Source organism: Botrytis fragariae, assembly GCF_013461495.1.
Source record: "Botrytis fragariae strain BVB16 chromosome Unknown tig00000006, whole genome shotgun sequence".
In the NCBI taxonomy this organism is placed as follows: Eukaryota; Fungi; Ascomycota; class Leotiomycetes; order Helotiales; family Sclerotiniaceae; genus Botrytis; species Botrytis fragariae.
The window spans coordinates 1,986,143-2,011,692 of NW_023500988.1; the positions used below are offsets into that span (position 1 = coordinate 1,986,143).

The 25,550-nt window shown below is 43.5% G+C and overlaps 7 protein-coding genes across 7 annotated transcripts; 3 read left to right on the forward strand and 4 right to left on the reverse strand.

Moving 5' to 3' along the window:
- Positions 1–4,761: 4,761 nt before the first annotated feature.
- Bfra_001779 (putative initiation-specific alpha mannosyltransferase protein) lies at positions 4,762–5,949 on the forward strand (the record flags this gene model as incomplete). Its single annotated transcript, XM_037332204.1, has 2 exons — positions 4,762–5,851; positions 5,906–5,949. 2 exons carry the CDS (start codon positions 4,762–4,764, stop codon positions 5,947–5,949), a joined length of 1,134 nt encoding a protein of 377 aa, XP_037196358.1.
- Positions 5,950–6,928: 979 nt separating this feature from the next.
- Bfra_001780sa (putative amp-binding enzyme protein) lies at positions 6,929–9,220 on the forward strand (the record flags this gene model as incomplete). The annotated part of the gene is made up of 3 exons (XM_037332205.1): positions 6,929–7,165; positions 7,277–7,531; positions 7,619–9,220. 3 exons carry the CDS (start codon positions 6,929–6,931, stop codon positions 9,218–9,220), a joined length of 2,094 nt encoding a protein of 697 aa, XP_037196359.1.
- Positions 9,221–10,249: 1,029 nt separating this feature from the next.
- Bfra_001781 (uncharacterized protein) lies at positions 10,250–11,102 on the reverse strand (the record flags this gene model as incomplete). The annotated part of the gene is made up of 2 exons (XM_037332206.1): positions 10,250–10,385; positions 10,804–11,102. 2 exons carry the CDS (start codon positions 11,100–11,102, stop codon positions 10,250–10,252), a joined length of 435 nt encoding a protein of 144 aa, XP_037196360.1.
- A 399-nt stretch (positions 11,103–11,501) lies between these two features.
- Positions 11,502–12,135, forward strand: Bfra_001782 (uncharacterized protein; the record flags this gene model as incomplete). Its single annotated transcript, XM_037332207.1, has 4 exons — positions 11,502–11,651; positions 11,704–11,780; positions 11,986–12,034; positions 12,058–12,135. Coding segments are annotated over 4 exons (354 nt in total), but the record flags the coding sequence as incomplete, so codon positions are not given.
- Positions 12,136–13,963: 1,828 nt separating this feature from the next.
- Bfra_001783 (putative autophagy related lipase protein) lies at positions 13,964–15,664 on the reverse strand (the record flags this gene model as incomplete). The annotated part of the gene is made up of 1 exon (XM_037332208.1): positions 13,964–15,664. One exon carries the CDS (start codon positions 15,662–15,664, stop codon positions 13,964–13,966), a length of 1,701 nt encoding a protein of 566 aa, XP_037196362.1.
- Positions 15,665–18,278: 2,614 nt separating this feature from the next.
- Bfra_001784 (putative transcription factor protein) lies at positions 18,279–19,574 on the reverse strand (the record flags this gene model as incomplete). The annotated part of the gene is made up of 4 exons (XM_037332209.1): positions 18,279–18,526; positions 18,600–19,212; positions 19,266–19,328; positions 19,392–19,574. 4 exons carry the CDS (start codon positions 19,572–19,574, stop codon positions 18,279–18,281), a joined length of 1,107 nt encoding a protein of 368 aa, XP_037196363.1.
- Positions 19,575–22,946: 3,372 nt separating this feature from the next.
- Bfra_001785 (putative impb mucb samb family protein) lies at positions 22,947–25,037 on the reverse strand (the record flags this gene model as incomplete). Its single annotated transcript, XM_037332210.1, has 3 exons — positions 22,947–23,730; positions 23,751–24,731; positions 24,814–25,037. The coding sequence occupies 3 exons, from the start codon at positions 25,035–25,037 to the stop codon at positions 22,947–22,949; spliced, it is 1,989 nt and encodes a 662-aa protein (XP_037196364.1).
- Positions 25,038–25,550: the final 513 nt, after the last annotated feature.

Sequence of the window (25,550 nt, forward strand, 5' to 3'; positions counted from 1 at the left end):
TTTGAGGGATCTGCGGTGGCATCTTTGCTGAGATGATGGATTGGCTTGTTGGTTTGAGCCGTGTTGTGTTGTTTAAGGATGGTGTGAAGATCGTGCTGGGAATTGTACTTGTACTTCCTTGTACTCTTCGCTGACTTTGTGCGCTGGCGTGGAAGATCACATCACATCACATCAAATCACATCACATCATATCATATAGTATCACATCCCTCTCGCGCGATGCACCCTTTTAATACCTCAAGGCTCGTGATATCAGACGAAGAGAGGAAATCTGGTCAGGATTCAGAGTTCTTTCCTAGAACTAGCGATTTGGTCACAAGCATCTAATTGATAGACGCCTGCGAAGAATGCGTAAATAGGAGTTTAGAAGACTAGGATCTGTGTGTTGAAGATGGGTGTTGTTGACTCTGGCCTTGGGAGTAGCGAGTGGGATTGAAAATTTGGGGATTTGGTATTGGATGGTTTCGACATGTTTTACTTTGTCACTGTGGTCTTCTTGTTGGTGTGACTTATAGCGCTCGAATTGTAAGATATAGGTAGAAGTAATTCTGAAGTGAAAGAGTGCGCAGTAGGGTATGCTTGGTGATGAATGGTGTGAAGTGAAGGATATATACAAGTTATTTGTTACTCTCAATATTGACTACATTGCCTTCTTACGTGTTGATTCGATACGCGAAAATATACATGCATACATGCCATAACGGATTCACGTCACAGTTTTGGCAAGAAGAGTAAATGTGTAATTGTAGCTTGATATACAAATATTTTCACACACATTCCCCGACAAGCTACTGCCTACTCGATCTCTTTCCCCTCAGTCATTTGATGTAATACTACCTGATGGGAGAATCTCATTACAATGCTGTTATGATGCTCCATAATTTGGCATGGAAATTTATATTTTGTCGTAAATGTATATGTAGATAGATATATACTCCAGACTTACCCTTGATTTAGTACAGGGTGCATGTACAGGTTTCTCTTGTTCCTCCTGCTAACAAGTGATAGTACTGTAAATTAAAACAAGAAAGTATATGTATGCTACATACTTGGAATGGGATGAGCCAGGAACTGTACCTAATTCGGCCTGCGTGTGCTGAAAAGTTACACTCGACTTCATAGCCTTAATAATGATTGTCGGTAGCGACTTCATGAAATGTGTGGCATCAAATGAACGTGATCCATTGACGAGAAAAATTTCGAATATGGCATACTAGAGCTTCTCACCGTGTGGACTTTCATGAGATATAAATCATCATTGCTGTAGATAGATACACTTAAGCTTGATCTAATGCTATTCAAGGAAAGTATTGGTGGAACGTTGCCATTTTCCACCATTCTTACTATTTTCTCCCAGTCATGGTGAAAGCGTGAAGTCTTACTTAAGATCTAAACGCCATGAACTTGCATGAATAAGATAGGACAGGTATCCTCGCCATTGATAGTCTGCGTGTGGAGGAAATGGGGAGAATGAGAATACAGTGAAAGCATGGATCGCTTGATACATGACAGCTGAAATCGAAGGATAAGAAGCGGGAACCCGAGTCAGGCTGCAGTGAGAGTAAGAAAGCTGATGAGCCTCCTTTGCCTTAAATGGAAAAATACAGCTTTGATATTGTTCTACTGGCTTACATGACTCTTACAGCAAAACCAGCGAACGCTACCAATCAATACACCAACATCTAGAAGCGTATCTTCATCCCAAAAACAGATTATTTTTCGTGATACGATCCGTCCATTGCCAAGTAAGATGGTGTGTAGTACTAAAGGCTGAAAATAGATTATCGGGATCAAATGGATATTCTCCGAGCCCCAGAAATCGGTGGTGTGGCTCGAGGAGATGTCCTTGATTGTAGTTTCAGATGTGATGTTTGAGGTTAGTGGGTCTGTCAACTTGTTCGTGGTGGATCGACGATATCTCTGTATAGACCGGTATCATATTGAGAGGTTGTTGTGCGAGTGAAATTCATCGGGTGTAAAGCCGGGTCGGCGAGGAAACAAATGGGACGGGGTGGTAAGCACGCGGTATGGAGATAGAGAGGATGGTGAGGTTTAGAATGCGGAGATGAAGATGTAAGGCAGCGATTGGAGAGATGTTGTTTTGTTGAGATGGCGAGACGCAAAGCATACTCACGTATATTGAATGAGGGGACATAGATGCGAACGCATAGAAAGGTAGCTCAAGTAAGTAATATATACGAAGAAGGTCGGTGCATGATCTTCTGTGTATCCAAAAACACTTTGGTGTTATGTGGACATTGACGAAGATTGGATGGAATGGATGGAATGGATGGAATGTCTGTGTTTGCATATCCGAAGTTTTATCCCATAACTCACCCGCAACTCATCCGTCTTTTCACAGACTCCCGAGACTGTCAGACCCCTCGAGTCTTGGAAATTTAAGCTTTGGATTAAGTTTGTTTCAGGATGGTGTGTTCAGATTATACATTCCAAGTTGAGTAGAAAGATATATTACGATGTGCGATTCTGGGAGATATGATGAAGTCATCAAGGTGATCAACGTTTTCCATCTCCGCGTTGAGTGCGATTGGCCTCTTACCCCTGGATCACCCCTTGTGAGAGACTCGGAAACAAGTCGAAAGCATGTCGGTATATCAACGGCACAATACCACCTTTGATATCGAGGGAGGGATAAAGGACAGTGATGGTTACTTGGCTCGGGGCTTGATGGGCGTGAATGTGAATGCGCGTGCTTACTTACACATTGAACAAGAACACATATATTAATATAACGTATACGTTTCAAGTATCTTGCCTTCCTGACTGACGGGATCGATCCTCCGAATGGTTACGCGGCTTTCAAAGTTTGTGCGTAACGGTATGTTGGTTCTGCATGTCGACGTAAGTATTCAAGACGAAACTTCTCGTGAGTGGGGGGAACATATACTTTGATAGGAAGGCGAGGAGAGTTCGAGTGAAGGAGCCGAGGAAACGTGGTTTGGATATTGGATGGAGACGCCGCGTTTCTCTGGTGGAGATGGATGGGTGTCGATGATAGATTAAGCACATGTAAAGTATACCTGCCCAGGTAGTAAGATCTGCCCGTGATAGTGTCATTTTTCTTGCATTGCATTGGTTGGAATATTTTGAGGGATTTTGCCCTCAGGTTGTGACTGGATGAAAAGGGCAGAAAAGCTGAAACAAAGTCCGTCTTGATCGAGTAGGCAGGTAGGTAGGTAGGTGGGTGGTGATTGTTTCCGTGCCATTGTGTGTATCCAACTTTGATATTGTAGATAGCAGATGGGAGATGGATCAATCATGGTTGTACGAGGTAGTCATAGTCACAGTCATAGTCACAGTCATAGTCATCGTCAATGTAAGCTCCTCCATATTGAGATACAGGAACAGATCCTCTGCATCGCATAATTCGTTGACTTTGCCCGCCTGCCTTTACCCTCATTCTTGACGTCTCCTCGCCTGCTAATAATAAGTAGTAATCGTGGCTTACCTAGGTAGTATAATACGATATGATACGATACGATACGATACAGCACCTACAACACAACACGATACAATACCATAATACCATAATACCATAACACAATACGATGATGAAACTGCTAGTCAAAAAGTTCCCTTTTCACAGCCTCCCATCCATCATCACATTGCGTATTCCAATTGTAGCATCATGAATAGATCTAGGATTCTTCACTGACGCCCCCCTTTCCCCCTTCTCTTGCTCTATTTTTGGTTTCGCCTTTTCATTCTTTCTACTCTTCTTTGCTACCACTTCCTCCACTATTTCCTCCGCTTCCCACCGTTTCCCAGCACTTCCCAGCACTTCCCAGCACTTCCTTGACTTGATACGATTATCTACAGGGATGATTCGTCACTGAATTCGGTCCATTCCTACCGTTTTAGTGTCAAAGTCTTCACGACGCATACAGTAATACTGGTACCACAGGCCTCCTATCGCCATGGTTGGTTATAATGATAAGCTTGCCTTTCAGGAAAGAATCACCCAATCCAATCCAATTCCAGTCCAGTCCGATTGACGAATGAGATAAATGAGTAAAAAGAGGACGAAAAGACTAAAAGATAGAGAGGATTAAAACAGTCTCTACCAACTAATTACGTCCTCCAAGCACTTTTGGGTAAACGAGCAAAGATCAAAGAGAAAGAGAGAAAAAAGGTTCACTTGGGACTCATTTTATTACGAAAAGGATCAACAATCATAAGAGGTCGATCAATGACTGTGCAAAGTATCCCTCTACCTCTATCTCTATACCTGTTGTACCTATTTATTCATTTTGAATAAGTGTCTGCCAATTGACTTTCGAAACTTGGTACGAGAAATATATATCTACTTCTCAATCCCCCCCAAACCCATCTTTTACCCATTCATTCTCTTTCTCCTTTACCCTTTACATACCATCCACTCAAAGTCTGTCCTTTACTCTCAAGTTATAAATATCTTGTCTACCTTACTCCAGGTTGATTATCGAATCGAGGCTCATCTTTTTTTTTCAATCACTTCTAGTCTCATATCAAACGCTAGCTATCTGTTGGTTCCGCAATCCATTATCAAACACGCCTATGTGCGTTACCATCTTGGCATTGAATTGACTACCCAAAAATTTCCTGGAGTCCGGCCTATTCAGCGACCAGAACCTCTTGACGAGAACATTTCAACATACGGTAAAAGTCAATTCTCCGGATAAGGGACGAATTCGTTCGGATAGTCGAGATATTGTGTATCGATTTACTCGGCAGACACAAATTCTGCCAATTTGCGCAGAGATGTTGACCTTCAGGAGAGCTTTGATAGCTGCGGCTTTCTTCCTTACCATGGTATTTCTGGTCACACGAACGCACAATCAACCTACATCAAACGATATATTATTACAAGATACGAGTATACCAAAAGCAGGAGAGAAGGATGAAGCGGATTTAAAAACAAAGCCAGGCTCATCAGCCTCGACGAATGCGGTTCCATCTACACCAAAAAAGAACACACAAGTTTCCCAAACACTATTACAAGATTTGTCAAGAGCACCTTTAAGAGAAAAGCTCGCATATCAATTTCCATACGACGTAGAGACGAAGTTCCCGGCATACATTTGGCAGACATGGAAATACACACCAGCATCCGGAGAGTTTGGGGAGGCTTTTCGTCCTGCGGAAGCAAGTTGGTCAGAAAAGCACCCGGGATTCGTACATGAAGTCATCACAGACGAAGTCGCAGTCCATCTGTTAAAGCATTTATATGCTTCTGTGCCAGAAGTTCTAGAGGCTTACAATTCCTTACCTATGCCTGTTTTGAAAGCCGATTTCTTCCGTTACCTAATTCTGCTGGCCAGAGGTGGAATTTACTCCGATATTGATACCCACGCATTGAAACCTGCCCCGGAATGGCTTCCCGAGAGTGTGCCACGCGAAGCTATTGGATTAGTGGTTGGCATTGAGGCAGATCCAGATCGTCCAGATTGGCAAGAATGGTACTCTCGAAGAATTCAGTTTTGCCAATGGACAATTCAAGCAAAGCCTGGACATCCTGTGCTCCGCGAAATCGTTGCCAATATTACTCAACAGACTTTGGACATGAAGAAACGTGGCGCTCTCAAGAAGTTTGATGATAAGAATGTTGTAACATTCACCGGTCCCGCTTTGTGGACAGATACTATTTTCGACTTTTTGAACGATGAGAAATATTTTGATATGACGACAAGCAAGGGAAACATCACATGGAGAGATTTTACAGGCATTGTGTCAGCAAAGAAGGTTGGTGATGTGGTTGTTTTGCCTATTACGAGTTTCAGTCCTGGAGTTGGGCAGATGAATGCAAACGATTATGATGATCCTATGGCTTTTGTGAAGCATGACTTCGAAGGTTTGTCTAGCGGATCTCTCTATAATAAGCACATCAACTAATTTGATCATCTAGGGTCTTGGAAACCTGAGAACGAACGACATGTTGGGGCGAATTAAATAAATATTCGCTTCCCGATACTTTTCCTTACAAAAAATCATGAGCACATAGCACATACATTAGTCGATTTCGAGCGAGCATCAAATGCATGAGTGGCACACTGACGAGCACAATGGGAGGCTTTTCTTTTCTTTTTTTGTTTGATGGGAAAACATAGAATGGTTGTCCTTAAAAAATACCTCTGCGTTTGCTTTTATTCTATTAGCATGGAGTTTGATTTTGAGATTTGGGATATTGGGATAAAGTTTCATTCTTGTTTGGATGGTTGAAGAAGGACTGAGGGGAAAGTGTGTGTATGTGGAAGCAGGCCCCAAATTTTCTATGTTTGGCTGTAATGCTAAAAGCAGAAGACATGGATTTTCAAGAGCTGAAATTTGTGTATTATTGGATTTTGGCACTTCTGGATTTCCTTGGGAGGTGGAATAGACGGTGGAATCGCTGAAGCAGTGTTGCGACCTGCTTGGGATACGGATCAAATATCTTTAATGAGTACTCCTATAGGAGGATTCGGAGATTGGCGAAGAGTCTACGACGGGGGAGTTGTATATATAGTTGTACTATTGGTATTGTGAATAAGGAGAAGGAATCAACAAGTCGAGGACCAAGCAATCATCATAACATGCCACTTTGTTCTTCCGATATAACTGTTCTGTTGCACTTTATCTCTGGGATATATTAACTATGACATAGATCTCAGATCTCATATGTAGCCAAGACTCAGGGGTAACTTTTCCAGCAATAGGAATACTACATAGATAAATTATGGGTCTAGCATCGGTCGAGAGAGCGGAAAAGTAGCGCGGAGCTTACCCCGCCTTTTTGGACCGAGAGCTGAAGTACTTGTTGTACTTTTGTGCTTTAGTGGGACAGCATTTCACAATGTTTGCGTACATATTGGTTTGTTACATGTATGCCATGAGCTGAAAAGCTTTGGGTTTCGTTTCGGAGTAAGTGATTTTCTTTATTCTAATAGATGAGATGGCTTCTAGATTTGGTATTGCGGGAGCGAAAACAGGAACGGAAGCTAGAGCTGGAATGCGGGGATGGAGATGTGGAGATACTCTGGGGATTAAGTTGAGGAGTGAGATGGCGAGAAGCCTGGGAAGCGGAGTGAGAGCTGGGAGTGCAATGAGAATCAGAGTTGGCTGTGGCTTTGGAATGCGCTTTCAAAGGAGGGGCCTTTTGACAGAGAGTTATAGTGCTGGACCGAACGAGGTAACTGGCTTCATTTCTTCCTTTCCTTTACCTATACTCGATACCCTCGCACCCCATTCATTTATCTTCAAATTCTCATAACCACTAAGTTAACGACCCATTTCCTCTCAGCCGCCGCTTCTCCAGCATACTATTCCCCAACATTTCCGCAGCATCGTCAACGCTCATGGCGACAACCTTGCACTCATATCTCGCTCCCAACATATAAAACTTACATATAGAGAGTTGGATGAGAAGAGTAATGTTATAGCATATGGGTTGAGAAGTTCGGGTGTGCAGAAGGGAGATAGGGTAGCCGTCAGTCTGGGGAATGGATGGGAGTTTGGAGCAATCACTTATGCAATTTGGAAATTGGGTGCTGTATTGGTACGTTGAGGATGATGAAAGAGAAGCTTAGGAGAGGTAGAGATGACTTTGAAAGATGGGGGAGATGCTGATTACTATCCAAAATAGGTCCCGTTAAATCCAGCATTTAATACGAAACAAGTGGTGTCGGCCTTAAACCACTTAGCAGCTTCACACCTGATAATTGGCCATGAAACACATTTGCCGTTTAAGCCCCCCAGGGACAATACACCTTTACTGAAAGATATCATTGGGGATCTCAGGCAACTCGCGACTGAATGGAAGAGTGAAGCAGTTCCGAGTTTAAAGACCGTTGTTCTAGTGAAAAATCCGAATGATGAACTTGCGAGTTTTCCAGCCACAATTAATTTTCAGACGATGGTGTCGATATATGGATCAGACAAAGAGAAGGAAGTGATTCCAAATCAGGAATTGCATAAAGATGATGTAATCAATATTCAATTCACATCAGGTACAACTTCGACTCCGAAAGCAGCTTGCTTGACCCATCATTCAATTCTCAACAATGGCTATTTCATCGGCTCTCGTATGGCTCTCACACCATCAGATATAGTCTGTTGTCCACCCCCATTATTTCACTGCTTCGGTTCTATCCTCGGATATATGGCAACCGCTACCCATGGTAGCACAATTCTGTTTCCTTCCCCTGCTTTCAATCCTTCGGCAACTCTTCTAAGCATTCAAGAAAATCAAGCCACAGCCCTTTATGGAGTTGCCACTATGTTTCTCGCCGAACTCGAACTTCTTTCTACTGGTACTATTCCTCATACTGGCTTTGAACATTTGCGCACAGGTATCGCAGCTGGCTCTTCCGTTCCTAAATCCTTGATGGAGAAGCTTCATAAACAATTAAATCTGACTGGTCTAACAATTTGTTATGGAATGACGGAAACGAGCCCAGTTTCTTGCATGACGACTCCAACCGATCCGATGGAAAAACGAGTTAATAGCGTGGGGAAGCAATTACCTCATGTATCTACTAAAATCATCTCACCCTCTGATTCCAATGAAGTTTTGCAGTTAGGTCAACGCGGTGAATTGGCCGTCTCGGGGTATCTGGTTATGAAAGAATATTATGCAGATCCAGATCGCACCGCAGAAGTCTTTATCACTGATAAAGATGGGAAGATTTGGATGAAGACGGGCGATGAAGCGAGTATGGATGAAGAAGGATATGTAAAGATTACGGGCAGAATTAAGGATTTGATCATACGGGGTGGAGAAAACATTCATCCGCTTGAAATTGAAGACTGTATCTTTGGTATGGAAGATGTGAGGGAGGTTAGCGTGGTTGGAGTTTCCGATCACAAATACGGAGAGGTAGTTTGTGCGTGGATCGTACCTAGACAGGGTGTGAGTCGAGGGTCGGATGATGCCGGGGTGGTGAACGATATTATGAGTTGGGAAGCTTATGACAAACTTGTGAAGAACGGGATTAATGCCAGTAACCATACTGAAGGCTCTAAAGCAGAATCCGAAGCTAAAACCACGGAGGGAGAAAAGGGCCAAACCCCAACACTCACTAAAGAAGCAATTCGACACCATGTGAGGACACACTTGAGTGGGCATTTGGTTCCGAAATATATTTTCTGGATGGATGAGTATCCGAAGACGGCTAGTGGGAAGATTCAGAAGTTCAAGTTGAAGGAGAGGGCAGAGTGGATTATTGGGAGTGGAGGAGAACCGTAAGACGGTGGTTAATCGATAGAGTAGACAGATATCTGAATTCAGAAAACGAAATTAGAGTCATGGCTTTGCATAAGTACTCCTCCCCATCTCACCCCACCCACGCAAGAATCTCTAATCGCAACCCCTCTCCTTCCCGAGACAGGTTAATCTCGAAAGTATGCAAATCTATAACGATCAAAATTCAATCTACCAATGTAATTCAACTCGTCATTCCTTCACCATTATCATTTTGCCCATCTGATTTGAATTTATGATGAGATGTTTACTGAACATATGAAATTTGTAAGGATATAATTGAGGTAGATGACTATGGCTATTGATTGTTGAGCACACAATTCAAATCCGACTCTCAAAGAAAAAGAGCTATCAAGAGGAAAGGAATCTTTGCACAGGTGATGAGATGTAGCTGTGAGATGAGCGAGCATTCGCCTACCACCTCTAGCTCGCGACGTAATAAAGGGGTATGAAAGAATCAGCGCCGTTGTTACACGATTGTCAATGTCCCGTAGTGAACTGCAGGAATTCATCTTCTTTGCTAGCTGTCTTGGTAGATAAGCGCGTGGGTGAATGGGAAGATTTCAAATTTTTAAGAGATATCAATGGTGCTTATGAAGGGTTAAGTTGAGTGGTATCAATCGTATTTCGACCCTTGCGAATGATGTTGAATATGCAATTGACAGTTCTATGGAGGGAGGGAGAGACTAGGTACGTATCTCCCTGCTTTTGAGTGGTTAACAGAGATTGGAATCGTTATCCTAAAGCCTTTTTCATTTGGGAAATCCAATTGTTCAGGAAGATGGAGGTTGCGGAGAGCAAAGGTGCAGATTGAGTTTTGCTTTTGTTTTTGTACACGAAATTCGAAGATGGATAGAATCAGAGAGCTGACCACTCATGAGTGATCAATTAAAACCGGAAGAACAAACCTCGTAAACTCAAGTGAAGCAAAGCGAAGTAAACGAACACCTCCATCCAATCCATCCATCTACATCATTTCCCAACCCCAAAACCCCACATCTCACATCTCACATCTCACTCCCTTTGCTTAGGCCCGGTGCTAACTCCTGGATACTCTGAAGTTGGGTCCTGACCCATCTTCAACACCCCATTCGTTTCACAATCCGTCATTACAAAATGTACTTTGTCTTCTGCATGACCATTACTATCTCTGTAAGGAGTCATATTGCACCAATTGGAGTATCTTCGTATCCGCTTTCCGAGCAGTAGAAGCAGGAGTTGAAGAATTCAAAGGGTGTGTAGCCGGTGGGAGCGGTGGTGAGGGTAGCGGATAAGTGATTATTCGGGAAGTGTTTAAATCAAAACAGAAAGTAGCAACCCACGTCATACATAAGATGCGGAAATCAAAGTCGAATAACCACACGTCTTTCCACCCAACATCTTACTAAACATCTGCGTCGTCGTATACCCAATACTCTAACGCCGACTCCAGCGATAGCTATCGCTCGCCCCGAGATTCAAACTCTGCGTTAACAGCTCACTGATTTCTTTCCCGGTGCCAGGCCAGAATCGATATTGATCGATCGTCGAATACTCGTTTGTGGCAGGACGCTCTGTTCTCGACTCACAGTGCGTGTCGTGCTGATTGACACGATGCATCTGTAATGGGAACCTCCTGTCCGTACCCGGCTGTCGATTTGATCGCGCAGTATCCGGTGCATCCTTGTTTTCCGGGTCGTTGGGATGGCGTTGGAACAGTGGCTGGAGGAATCGAGAGTGGATTTCGTGGGACGGTTGTAGGCGTCTTGGGCGATGGGTATATTTTGGGGATAGCAGTTGTAGTTGTTGTGGGAAGGGAGAGGTGGAGTGGGAAGGAGAGGGTGGTGGTTGGTAGGATGAGGAGGGAGATACTTTCTAGTAGAGACATGGTGGGATGGGATGGTCTGGAGGGAGGATTGAGACGTTCGATGAATCGGGGGATGTGAATGAAATTCATGGGAATGGACGAGGTGAAAGGAAGTAACCCTCAAAAGGAATTGTAGAGATGAAAGCAAAAGATTACACGACTTGAACAAAGATCCCTTTCCATTTTCGAGTACATACCTCAACATCTTTGTACATTCGGTATCTCGCACACATGATAGATACTAATATCAACATGAACTATTTTGACATCCAGCATAAAAGGATTCAATTTTCTGTACGTTGAAACAGATATTTCATGTCTTAAATGAATGTCTTAAATGAGAGGATTCATCAAAGCCAGGTCATGAAAAAGACAACGCTACTAACATTGTTTTGTTTTATTTCTCTTCCATGACCTCAGACAGTATACACCGAGCAGGATTTAACAAAACAATTCACGACCTCCTTCGCTTCCGGGCTCATAGCCAACTCTGGATTAAGGTTAGTTGTCCATCTACTTCTCGTTCAGACGAATCCATATGCCCCGCCTCAATTCAGATCTTATCCAGATGTATGTGTGTGTATGTATGAGGCTGCAATTCTCTGAAACGAAGCATAGATAGGAAGGAAAGGAGATCTTGGCGATTTGGGGTAACAGATATGGATTGGAGATTTTCTTCTCGCGCGAGTGTCTGAGACGGTAAGTGCGAGAATATTCTGCAGGCAGTATTGAATGATTCTGATCAATTTACTGAAGCTCAACTCGTCCCTACTATACACGATACTTGTTGAGAGGAGTAAAATAGGAAGAGTGAGGTTTCTGACCTGATATCTACACGCTCTTTCAGAACTTTGCATTGTTAGCTAATATCAAGTATAACAATGCAATCTCATGTACCTTCAAGCATTACATCTCACCGCACGGAAGAGCAGCCTCAAACAATGAAACATAGCGTCATAAACTTACATTGACCCAGCACGAGCTAGCATGCATGTCAAAGGATATTCCACTCCCCACAAAAGAATTCCACAAGATTAGGGGAACTAGATTGTAATCTCAGTATTCGCAAGCGAGTTAAACAGACGAACTTCACGGGTAAGTTTCGTGATAGGAAATCTAGCGTCACAGTGGTAGATGAACGAAGGGAAGATTAATAAGATAGACCTTGATGAGTACGTACTACACAATTGGAAAATCCACAACTGCCCAGGTAGCAATTGGTGGTCGACTCCTCTCCAGTACAAAGCAAGATAGATATACACGATCAAGCATCATTATACCGTCTTCCTAATTCCACCACCATACAAAAGCGTGTAGCCCATCTCGCCAGTTGAAGTAATGCTCGTGCTCTCCCCCTCTCACCACCTCACCGCACACGTCGAGAAAGATCTCAACACAAGAAAATCATCCTCAATCCGGGGACTCCCCTTACCCGAACCTAACTTTCCACTCCCTCTCCCCACGTTTCAAACAGGCTACAATATAAAGCTACAAGCCTTGCCCATGAAACAATACACATCATACAAACGGAAAGGATGACGGCGTAAAAATAAGCAACTTGTGAAGAATGAACGGGGGATTGGCACTGCCTTCTTTTGCCATCCAATCACATTACTCATTGACCGTTAAGATGATGAGTTTTGATCATTCTAAGATATGATAATTGTGCTCTGTAACACGAGAGAATACTGCACGAACTGCGCACTTTACCGTATTCGTCCATGCAAAAGGAGAATTATGACTACATACCTCAAAAAAATCCTATCGCTAGACCCGACGTCATTTCAGTCACTGCAGAGAAACGCGAAGTATGTCTCCAGAATTCTATTCTCTACCATCATGAGCTTAACTATACCTCTACTCATCTTCCTCTGAAACCAATCGCCGATTCTCCACCAATTATTCGAGGTATCAGATCCCACCTCGTGGACAGAAAGCCGACTTTGTACTACAATCCCAGGATTCCCATTCCGACTCGAAAAGTTGAAACATTAATCACATAAAAAAAACATCAACCTATAACAGAAAATTCCGTATAATAAGAGCCTCTCCTTCATTTTCATCTCGAAATTATTCTCATCTTCCTCTCCCATTGCTGGCCCGGTATCGCCTCTTAGAATCATTTCTCCTTCAAACGGCGCCACTTCCAATACCTGTACCAATCTTCCTTCTCCTAACACCTCTGCATTCACCGCCTCTACAATCCATCTCAATACTGTATCATCCCCTGCTCTAAACAATCTGATCGTTCTAAATTGCCTCAAACGCATATAAAATGCTCCTTTTATTTATCAGGAAGCGCCGCCGAAGCTAGTGAGATCTTGAACGAACTTTCGCGACTACAAGAAACGAACGGCGTATCGTATAAATAGCACACAATAGTATTATGAGTAATATGTTTCATTCTACCTAAATAATGTTACAACTGTAATAGTATCCTTCTATACATGTGCTTGAATATAGGCTCCTGTAAGAGTTTTTTAGTCGCTTCTATCTTCTGTCCTTCAACAGATCAAAGATTGAATAGACGAAACGAACCCATGAATCATTTTTCTTCAAACGAGGTCCGAATGAAACCTAAAACGGGCCACTAATTGATTAGTAATGTGCCATGGTGCTTGCATGAGGAGCTTGGTAATAATAATTGAAGTTGGTGAGGTGGTAGCATGCTTAGATACCCGGTACCGGCGTGTTAGAGACTATCTCCAAATCAAAGCCTAGAATTTGCTGTGTTGCTTGCTCAGACTTCATTTCTTGATGAACATCATCCGACATATCAGCGCGGAGATCGTATATTCTCCAATTATAATAAGACAATGGTATAATACAATGTGTTATCCAATCACGAGTTCATGTCAACCATATATTATGCTTGATTCTTCTCAAGTCGGAGCTTTTGGAGAGGTAGTGATTTGATGTATTTGGACTGGTTGAGTCTTGGATCCTCTAGCGAGATCCTCGCTACTCGTAACAGTAGCAGTAACCTCTTGGATAGCTGCCGAAGCCTCGATAACGGTGGTTTTAGAGGTGAAGGTAGTAGCAGTTGGGTCTATACATCGTCCGAACCATCCATAACTCTTACAAGATGTCGAAGTTATCGTTGTCGTTGACGTAAACGTCGTACTCGCACTACCTTCATCTAAGCAACCCCACCAGCCAGGAGTTTTGCAAGTTTCGGTACGAGTCCTTGGCTTTGATGTTGTACTTGCAATAGTACTTGATGAAGTAGAGTGAGGACCCTTTTCTCGTTTCCAATTGAAGCAATCAACACAATCGGTCTCGGCAACACACGTCGGGGCTCCATCATACTTCTTGTATACATTTCTGATAGAGGCTCTGATTCCATGCGTCGATAGAGATACACTCCAGCCAAAATCTGTAACAACATCGTAGACACATCGTAATCCTGCATGACACGTCGACTCGAGGGCATAACCAGCAAAAGCACAAAGTGATGTAGCCCCATTACACGTACCCATATATACCGGATCGGCGGTGTGTCCGAAATTCCAGATGCCTACATTATCACGAGCTTCAGAGGCCGAATTGTATCCTGGTGGAGTAGGAAGAGCCAATCGAGAGATTGCTAATGCTTGAGGAACCGACTCAAAGGTCAGTACAGGATGGCCAAAAGTTAATGCAACGAGAGTAGTGACAAGTCCTCCAAGAGAATGACCTGTCAACCAAACATCGGCATTGGGATATTCCTCTGTAATGTTTCCATAAAGTTCCACGGCAGCTTGATAATAACGATTCGGTTTCTTTAATGCTTTAGAAACACACATTTCATTGCATGTATATGTTGCCGTCATACAATCACATACTTTTCGCAGCCCCCATCCACCTTGTCCACAGCAACATCCCGCAAACAAATTATCATTCTCCTTATCATTTGTAGTTGTTTCCGCTCCGTCGAATACAGCTGAAGTTGTACCCTTCAACGCGATAACGATTGTAGTATTTGTATCGTCGGCATAAACATGGCCCCGCAGACCATCCGATTCCCATCCAATGGAAGATGAAAGATTGAAGGGAGGTTTTACGTCTTCCCACTGAGGGTCATCTGGAGTTCGCTGATATGTGTTTGCTGCCATGACAGCAAAATTGACCACAGTGGATTTGTCTGTCACATTTGGCGCCGACACATCATCAACAGACCATGCCGATGCAGGTAAATCGGCAGGCCATTGATTGAAAGCTTCTATATCTTGTACACTTCGCTTTCGAAGTCTGTGGATGCCTATTGGAGCTGTGTGAAGGGTAAAAGGCCCAACTTCAGATTCGCCATCGCTAACTTCAAGGGCTGCTTTCTTTATCTTCTCAGGATTGATTCTGAGCCGTCGATGTAACTCAGGATATTCTTTGGTTCCGCGATGATACACGCTTCGCAGAGTGAGGGTTCGACTCTGACTAATGGCTGCATCGCCTCCAGAGCTTTTGGGTGGTGAGGTCCATTGTCGTAATGGAGCTTGAATCGATGGTAGGAATGGCACCTGGAAACCTTCAGCCCAATAATTATTCCATCCCGATACCAGAATAGAAGTATAAATTAGTGGAATTAAACACAAGGAAAGTAGTAGCATCACGAATTATTATAAGTATGATAATGCATGCACGTATGTAATTGTTTAGATTGATGATAAACTCCTCTCAGGTCAAGAAGTAAATGAATGAATGCACTGAGACATTCTAGGTAAGCCTCGGCATGATAACTTACCCCAGATATTAACTTTTAGGCTTTCCCATACCTATGGCAAAGATACGTATTCAACAAATCCAGAACGTTCAATTCTGCAAGATGATTTGTTCAACAACGTTCAATACAATCCTGGTTTAAATCTTGATTTTTGTAGATATTCTCAAAATAGATAAAATTCACGATCCAGCCGTTGGAGAAGGTGATCATCTTAGACCTATCTATCTGTATCCCAAACGTCTACCTACCTACAATCAACGACATGCCCCTTTATTGCTGCCGTCCGTCAGGCATAGCATGCGCTTGTCAATTCACCATTTCACAAGTTCTACATTATCTAGAGCAAAGAGTCATTATATCAATTGATTAGGACCAGTAAGATTTACACAATTAGAATATAGTCTTCTAGAACGCCTTGTATTCATTCTTTTCCTAAATATTGCAGAAAGCTGCAGTTTCAACCGTTATTTATCTCATCACACGCCGTCCATTGGTCTACCATCACAGCACAATAGCGAATAGAAATCCAAATAAAACATGAAACGAAAACTAGTAATTAAAAAGCCACAAGTAGCGATGGCGTAATAGCATCTAAATTTATGCCACCTGTGCCGTTTTGCGAGATGATTGAAATGATTATGTGTGCCAATGACCACACCATGCCACCGACCGACTGACCAACCGAACCGCCATGCGTATTATGTTTCCTCACAGCTCAACCGGAAACGAATATGAAGTCCTTAAACCCTTCACAAGACTAGAACGAAACCGATCCCAATCGTACAACTCAGGCCCGCAAACATGCGAGCAGAGTATCAAAGAATGAAATAACAGACTATTGCCACCCTAAATTATTGAAATGACACGCTCTTGAAGCTAAACCACCTTTCTTAAGGTTCCAATCTTGACATGCAATTTCCTATTGCTGTCAGAAGTCAATGAAGAGGGCAGATGAGGTTTGCCTCTGTGAAAGTCGGCCGTTATACCCCATGGTTAGATTATCCGTCTTCGCAAAGAATGGGTAACAGCTGCTAGTAAATGGCCACGGTATTGGACGTCCTGCGTGGACATGTTTTATGAGGGCTGGATGATGATCAAGTACGCTATCCTGGATTTGAAACCATGCAAGAATATGTTCAGTGCTGAGATCAAGCGAGATATGACAAAATACCGCAAGGTGCAGATAGTCCTCGGGGGGTTCAGTAGCCAATTTGGATGGGTTATGTGTCTTTCTTCAAGCCCGCTTGGAGGGAACGATGGATCCTGAGTTGGAATGTCGAGTTCAAGCCAGGGATATGCTTGCAATAGGTCGATTTACCGGGCCTCTTTCATATCGTTGCTTGGGTGTTTTGGTGTCTGTTTGGGCCACGCTCCTCATTACTTGGGACTGTGTCAGAGCGGCGCACGACAACCTTCTGTAACCCGAGGAAAGGTCAGGTGTTCCGGAACGTGATGGTATTCATATGGACAAGGCGACGAAAAGAGATTCAATTGAGCCGATTGGTCCTTGATACACACCTGAATCGAACGAATGCAACGGAGGGAATATCGAGGGATAGCACGTTCAATGGTTTGAACTTCTGAAATCCAAGAGACGGTAGTCCGTAAGGGTAGCAATCCAGGTCCAAATGAAAAGAAGGCCAATCCAGAAAGAGGTCCCAAACCGGATGGTTTCACTATACCTGTGCTGTGAAGCCATGCTTGAAAGTCAGTGATGAAAATCCATGGTCGGGTCTTGACCACAAAGGAATCCATGAAATGAAGTAGATGGGCATGTTTTGAAGTGTTGAAATTATCCTTTGAGTGGCTGCTGTCGATGTATATACAAACTCCTCTACAATGCTGCCTGAACCCAGACCTGAATGCTCTAACGAGTATTAAGATACTAACCAAATCACGAAACGTGGTATGGAGGAAAAACCAGCCGGCGAGGCTTCCGGAAATTTGGGTCCAAGACAGCAAGTATGAGGGATGGTATCCTAAGATAATCCAGAAACTTTCAAGAAAACATAAACTCATGATGCGCCCCGACGGCCTGTGCGTGTGCAAAAACTGATGCAACTGACAGATGAAAAATGCAAGAAGGCAAAAACACATCCATATCCTCATTTGGTCCTTCGAAGCTCAAAAAGCCTGGGATAAATGCTCTGCACATGCAAAGTTCATGATAAAACATCCGCGGTAATTCTCCGATAATACATTCCGTATTCGGTCCAGTTGGTAGTAGTCTAGCGATGGGTATGATAGAAAATCCTGGTAACATAAAGACCATACCTCGATATCCAAGATGCAATACCTATTGCATTCTTGGCTTTTTATTAAGATTCCGATGAAGTCGTAAAGTACCCTTTGTCTCGTCTGGATCCATAATATAGGAGCTTCCTTTGATTGGTCCAGTGTTCCAGAAAATCCAGGGAATAAAGCAATGAAAAAAACGCCAGGACATGATAAAAGTCCGAGGAAACAGTATCGCACAAATCAATTACGTCCCAGAGAGAAGATCAATTCCTGCGGCGCTGATGATGTCTGTCACGGTCATCCCTACTGTCCCGGTCACGCGGTCTTTGAGACGAAGAAGTGGCGGTGCCACTTCGTCCAGATGGCATTGGCTGAGAGTATGATACAGGTTCCTGGTATGATGAGCCTGGTTCAGTATATCCGGCATCTTGCATCTGGTAATCTGAACTTTCCGGGTACGCTCTGCTGTCGTAGATCTCCGGAGTGGATTCATAATTGCCTGATGGAGCAGCTAAATTGTTAGATTACGTTCGTTTGCGAGAATAAAAACAATTAAGAAAATGGATGCACTTGGGCGTACGCACCACGACTACTGTAGTAGGGATCTGTTGGTGCATGGGCGGCATATGCTGGAGTTGATGCAGGTGGTCCAGATTGGGAGTAGTACTGCGTTGCAGGTGCTTGGTAGGATGTGCTAGGTGGATATTGAGTCCTAGGAGTTGACTGAGGAACAGATCCGCCGCGGCCAGCGGGTGGTTCAGCAACAGAATAATTGGATCCGTGGATATAAGTCCTGGAGTCATGAGGGTATCCTTGGGTAGAAGGAGCATACGGTTGTGATGATGGCTGGGTGTAGCCATCATTCTGGTAACTTGTGGGCTGGCTGTAACCCGCCGAGTAACCCTGGCCACTTGGTTGATATGATTGGGAACTGGGCACAGCAGCCGATGGTGAGTTATACATCCCTTGTTGTGCAGCAGGTCGAGGCTGTGTTGCATCCATTCTATCCATTCGAGCAATAGATTGATCGAGTGCATTTGAACTTCTGTAGTCCACTACTATAGGGGTGTTAGATTTTCGAACCATCTCGTTCGAATCCCTTAAAGAGATACCATTTGTAGGGTATTGTGCATTCGATCTAGCAAGTCTCTCAGCTCGCCAGTCTGCAGACGCCTGCTTTAAATCAAATATCATTGCCTATACCCAGAATTCATCAGCGACATCACTCAATCGATATAACGCGACATTACATTTGTAAGATTCCTGTAAGCTGTGATCACGTAAACAGGCTTAAGTTGTTTCGTCCTCGGGTCCTGTAGGTGAAGGCATTAGTTTTCCATCGCAGATTCAAGTCTGAAAATTTGGAGGCGACTTACTTCCACGTCACCCGGTTTGACGAGAGCATCGTTACCAAGATACCGGCAGATATCGGCCGTGATAACTTCTCTGTCGATACCTTCAGCGTCAATAACAAACTGGCCCGTCCTGCCAACAGATGAGTGTGGTGGCTGCGGTTGCGAGCGCGAAGCTCTGCTATCTCTATCGTCACGTCGCGACATGATGATGATCCAGGAAAAATTTGGTGAGAAGAGAAAGAGAAGGACCAGAAGTGAGGATTTTGGAATGCAAATCACACACAAGTCAGCCTAGGGAATAAATGTGGTAGCACACAAAATAACCGGTGACAAATTGGATAGTCAGAAAACGGCCTAGAAGAAAATCCTGCTTAGAGAAGTGGAAAACTTTCTCAATATCCGGGGGGGGGGGTATGAACGGGAGCCTCGAGAAGAAGTAATCCTGTGGAAGTAAGAGAAAGGATCGGTTGGTCCTGAGTAACTTTGAAGTTTGGAGGGCGTATGAGAAAAGGGTGCAAGATTTGAAAAGGTCCTATCCAATCCCAGAGAGTAGTAACGCAGAAGACGCGGAAGCTGGTATAATAATGTCGTGTAATATGAAGTCGTACTCCAGGAAGAGGCAACTAAACAATTTAACCTTTTAAACGAATAATGACTGGGATATTTTCTCTGAGCTGGCGATTTGTTTGTTCCCCTTGAGTGTTTTTTCGATGGTAATATTGACTCTTGTCTTGAAGACTCACTCAAAAGAAGAATTGATTTTTAGATAAGACGGTGAGAGGAAGAGTGGGAGAAAGTGGCAAAAGCGAGAGAAGGCTGGGTTTCCGAGGGGTGGTGTGTCGAGTGTGTGTCTTTTTTAACCCCCTGTCGACTGTAACTGTAGCTGAATATCCGTTTAGGAATGGTGCAGTTTTAATGGTTTTAAACTGGCCGCTTTTAAATATCGCGTCCAGCCCAACCAGTCAAAAGAATAACTATTGAATAATTGGACAACAACAACCAGCTGTATAAGAATGCGTGGAAAATTGAAAGATTTGTGACGGGATTATGCTTATTATTTTGTTTGGAGAGGAAGATCTTTTCCAATCGATTTTTTTAATGAATTTGATTTGATTTGATTTGATTTGATTTGGTCTGATTTAATGTTCAAGAAAATGATTGAACTTTCTTTTTGTTGAGGAGGGAGAGAAAAGAAGAGGAAGAAGAGCAGGAATGGTCTCTCTCTTTTCTTCTGCGATTATCCAAGGTAATTAATACGGGTTGCTATGGAATGCAGTCACAATACCAAATTCTTGTTCTTGTAGTCAAGTACTGTGATCGGGATATGACGAATAGCAAGTGCAATGCAAAACCAAATGTGGGCAGAGTGAGCGAGCCAGCCCTGTTTTCTTAACCCTCCGAGGTACTTTCGTACGGGAGTATATAACGGAAGGGTGACTTGAATATGGAATGGGTCGACAAGTGTGGCGTAAGGTTGAATATGGTAAGGTGGAAGATAGTGATGGCACCGATGGGGTTTCAAAGAGGGGCAGCAGCAACAACAACGGCGGTGGCAACTCAAGGGAAGTATATAGCTAGATATGTTCAAGTACCTAGGTATGTACGAATACAGGATAGAGATAGAGATAGAGATAGAGATAAATATGCCTCGTTATAGCTAGGCGTAGGAAGAAGTCTCGAGGTGCTTAATAGTTAACCAATTAAAAATTAAATGTTCGTATCGTTTGTTCAAAGTTTTATATCTTCATGTCAGGAGTATAGTGAAAAATGTCGACATGAATCATTAAAAAAAACTCTAACCAAAACCTTCTTTATGTTAAGGGCATCTTTGGGTATACTTATTAGAAAACTTTCACCAAATCAATCGATATCTCGCCCTATCATCAGCAGCTCATCAATTCATCAACCCATCATAATCTCCAATCTTCTCAAGCCTGAACTATTGGATCCAGCCAGGGATCAAAATCCAGTCTATCACAGTACCGTTCCATGATGATTCGGCCCTACGACCAACGACCCAACGTAAATTCTGGGTTCTGGGGAATATAGACTCGCCGACTTTGCCAGAAAGTGGAACTTCCTTCCTTGCTACTACAGCGGGAAAGTAGGGAAATAGATGGATGGCACATTGAGTGTGTAAAGTGATCGAAGATGACGCGTGAATACATCAGAGGAGAATATCCATCCTGTAATGAGCGACGCCGAGGTTCCCTTTGACCACTTCTTCGTTTATCGCAATCAAATTGTTTGGTCAAATCTGTATCGAAACCTTTTTACCTACCTTGACCTTACATGAATATGCTATGCTATGCGATGCCCTGTGCTATACTTACTACCCACACATGTTGTGCACAGGATTCTACCTGTCATATCACATTAATATCTCAATCTACTAGACCAAGGAACCAATGGAAGATGTAAGATTTGACCCCCAATGCCGACCCTCGAATTGCACAACAGAAACAATCAACGCTTGAATATTCTGTGAAGAACGAACAGGAACTGGAACAGGAACTGGTGATGGTGATAGTGAATGAGATCCAAAAAAGCAAAGGGCAGCCAGCGATTCCTGCAGTTTTGCTGGCAAGGTTTGTGATCTTGGTAGTTTGGGTGGTCTGTGATTCTTTTGTGGCGCGAAATCAATCGGGTTGGGTATTGATGCATCCCAGCCTAACGCAAGCAAAATGCTGCCTAACCCATATAAACTTCAATTTCACAGGTTCACAATCGTTCAAGTTAATTTTCATTTGTCTTTCGAGAAGCCATCATGATCCTTTTAGACATGGATTAATTTAAGGCACATTGACAACAAATCCATGCGACTGGCGTTTGTAGATTGTCCAGAGTCACTAAAGGCCTACCGATAATCCGATAATTTCTACTCTTCTACTTCTTCTCACAACCACGAGGCTTTGGATCTCTTTGCGTCTTACTGTATATGTACAGTAGGTGATGATGTACTCTGCCGATCAGGATATCTGACGAGAGACGAACGACTCAAATTTGGTAGGGCTAACGGCATGTCTTTCATCCCATCCAAATAATGGGGCTTCGTGTGGGTGAGACATTATCTATTGTTCTTGATGCCTTCAATATTGCGCATGACCGTCCTGAAGATCCAAGTACGAGTGTTGCTTGTTAAATCTGACAGCCTGGATCCATGGCAAACCTGCTTATCATTTGTAAGGCCATACTATGGCCGGGTGGCCGGCTCTAGCTGAACCTCTAGAAGGAATACTATCGCAGTAATGGTCGTTATCGCATTACTCGTAGCTTCGAAAAGATTATATTCTACAAATTCGTTGTCCAATGGAACTCATACCGCAAAAATTGTGTTTGTACATCCGGACATCACGTTGCATCTAAGATGTGCGATCCCGATGAGCACATTGTTCCAGTTGCACAGTATATCGGAGCATGGTTGGAGCATGAATTGGCCGTCTCCTGGAACCATAGGGCTCTGTCCATCAGCATGAGTGGTAAAATCTCGGCGCATTCACCTATAAGTCAAAGGTATCGTGTGGCACTTCAGGATAGGGTGAAAACGTTGTCGGTGAGAGTTGTTTCATCTGTTTTTCATTTTCCAAATGTCAACTTGCTTTGACCCTTTTCTGGTCGGCTACCACGTCCATTGCCTCGTTTCTTCGATGCCACACCCCTTTTGTTGGCGGAGGAAGGAGTAGGAGCTGGCGATGTACGCCTTAAACGATCCTCATCATGAAGATCCTTAGCGAAATGCCAATCCTGATGACTCTGAAATGCCTCCGCAGAGTCTAGCGCCTGATTGCAACGGGTGCATAGAAATTCTGTAATTTGTGTTTGTTTTGGGGCAAAGGGATTGGCTGATGTTTCTGGCCTTCTGGCCGCCTCATTCTCTTGCGGTAAACGTGCAGCCTTGAAATCCACTTTGGGAAGCGAATGCCCCTTTTCCTCATATGCGATACCTGGCCCGGCTAAATTCTGCTCACCGCCGAAATCATCATCGTGCTCTTCGACGCTATCTGTCTTGACGAAGAATTTCTGGATTCCTGCATCAAGTATACGACGTCTCTTTTCGGGTCTCTCTGCAGATACGTTCGGCTCTCGCGGAGCTGGATTATTTAGAGTCCTGGCTTCATCGCCTTTGACCAAAAACGCCCCGATACCCATGTTACCAGTGGGCACTCCATCCTCAAAACTGCCTACACTTAAACTCAAATTAGAACAAGGCCATACCCTCCCATCAAGCATGATTTGATTCAGGAGTGTCTTGGCAAGTTCAAAAAGGAGTACCTCATCCATCTGCTTTCCTTGCGGAATGGGCGCTTGTCGAGATTTGCTTTGGGCTCCATGTCTGTGGTGCAAATTGATCGTCTTGGGCCTTCTTTTGTTCTCTAGAACCCCTCCTCCACTAATCGGGATTGTATATCCGCCGCAAAAATGCGGAGCCATCTGTTAGCCTGCTCGGGAGTGTTGATACTAGGTCGAAACGATTTTGCAGATAACATTGACTTTATCTGAGTTCGTAAATTGACATCACTGACATCAATTCCACGAATGACGTTGTAGATCCACGTCCCGGTTTCGTCTCCTAATTTTTGTTTTAATTGCTCCATGGGAACAAGCAACAGATCATTGACCATATCTGTATTAAATAGCTTGACCACTTCCTCACCTGTCTTGCCTCCCAAATTTCTAATCTTGGTAAACTTGAAGCCTGATAAAAATTGCTGAATTGCCCGATTTCGGATAACAGTTTGTTGATTTGGCTTTTTATGCGCGGAACCCAATTTAGAAAGCATTTTGTTTTGGGCAATGCCGGCCGAACAAGTATATTTGAGTTTCTCACGTATTGCGGCCCGAACTGTGCGTACGATTTCAGAACCAATCAGCATTGCTATATCATCCCAATCTGGGTCATCAGTTTCCGCCTCATCCTTATCTAGATCCACGAGTGCATCCGCTTTCCAGTCGAGAAAAGTCGTGGGGGGTAGCGGCAGTTGTTCCGTCAAATCATCATAGGGAGCAGGACCTCTCAACTCAGGATATCTCTCCAAAAGCGTCGCATGGACTTGGGCAGATAGATCCATGAAAACTTCATCTACACTAGCTTTTTCTACTCTCTGCAAATCTTTGGGTAGACAATCTTTTATACAAGCCAATATCCGTTTTGATTCGAGTCTGTAAGGATCGAGAGAGACCTTGTGTGTAGCAATATTCTTAAAGGCATCGTCGTGATAGGCCCATTTTTCATCGCCTTCGCGCCAAGTCGCAACATGTTGACATATGAGATCTGGACAAAGCTTCTTCGCTTCTGTAATAGTTATATGACGGTTGAGACCAAATGCCCTGGCTGGATAATTGATAGCTATGAGACCTTGCCTATGTTCAACCCACGTATTAGCTTCAGCAAACCCTCGAAAAAGCATGATGGTCAACCATCCATTAAGTAAAGAATCCTCACCATTGTTGTACAGCTAATGGTTTGTCCTCCTCAGTTCCTAATCTTACCATCTCAACCTGCGCATAAAATGCGTCAAGGTCGAGATGCGTAATCACCCTCAGAGGGCATGACGTTGCAGAAAGAGCCAACTGTGCGAGGTGCCTATACGTAAATTGGCTCTTCTTGCGACGCGACGGTGAGCCTTGCAGAGGGGACGATTGCATAAAAGGTTGCGGAGAAGACATGACTTTGGATTTTCGCTCGAGAGCTATGCTTTTGGCGTAGTAGATTCGCTATTCCGTGGCCATAATTTGTACATGCGACAACTGAAGTATTGAAAAGATATTCTGAGCCCGAGAAATTAGACTCGATGTCATAAAGCAATTGCGCAGTCTTTTTGGAATGTTCGATTCGAAGTCGAACATTAAAATAGAATGAATGGTATTTGTTGAAACGTTACGATAAGGAAAGTCCATTTGTGTCCAAAGATGATAATGATACTCTCATACATCTACCACTAGGATAATGAAATGACTTTGAGTCTTACCTTTGGATAAGAGAGCATCCAGCTCAACCGTTGATTGAAGAGATTGATGAACGGTGTAGACGCGTTAAAGTGTATTTTCCGTTTTCTTTATAATGGGAGACGTGACTGTGCGATGTACCGCGCCTTAGAAGTATTCCGTGCTGATGTCATGACTCTGTAGTGGAGTAGAGTACTAGGTACCTAGCTTATGATATTGTGCCTCACGAACTCA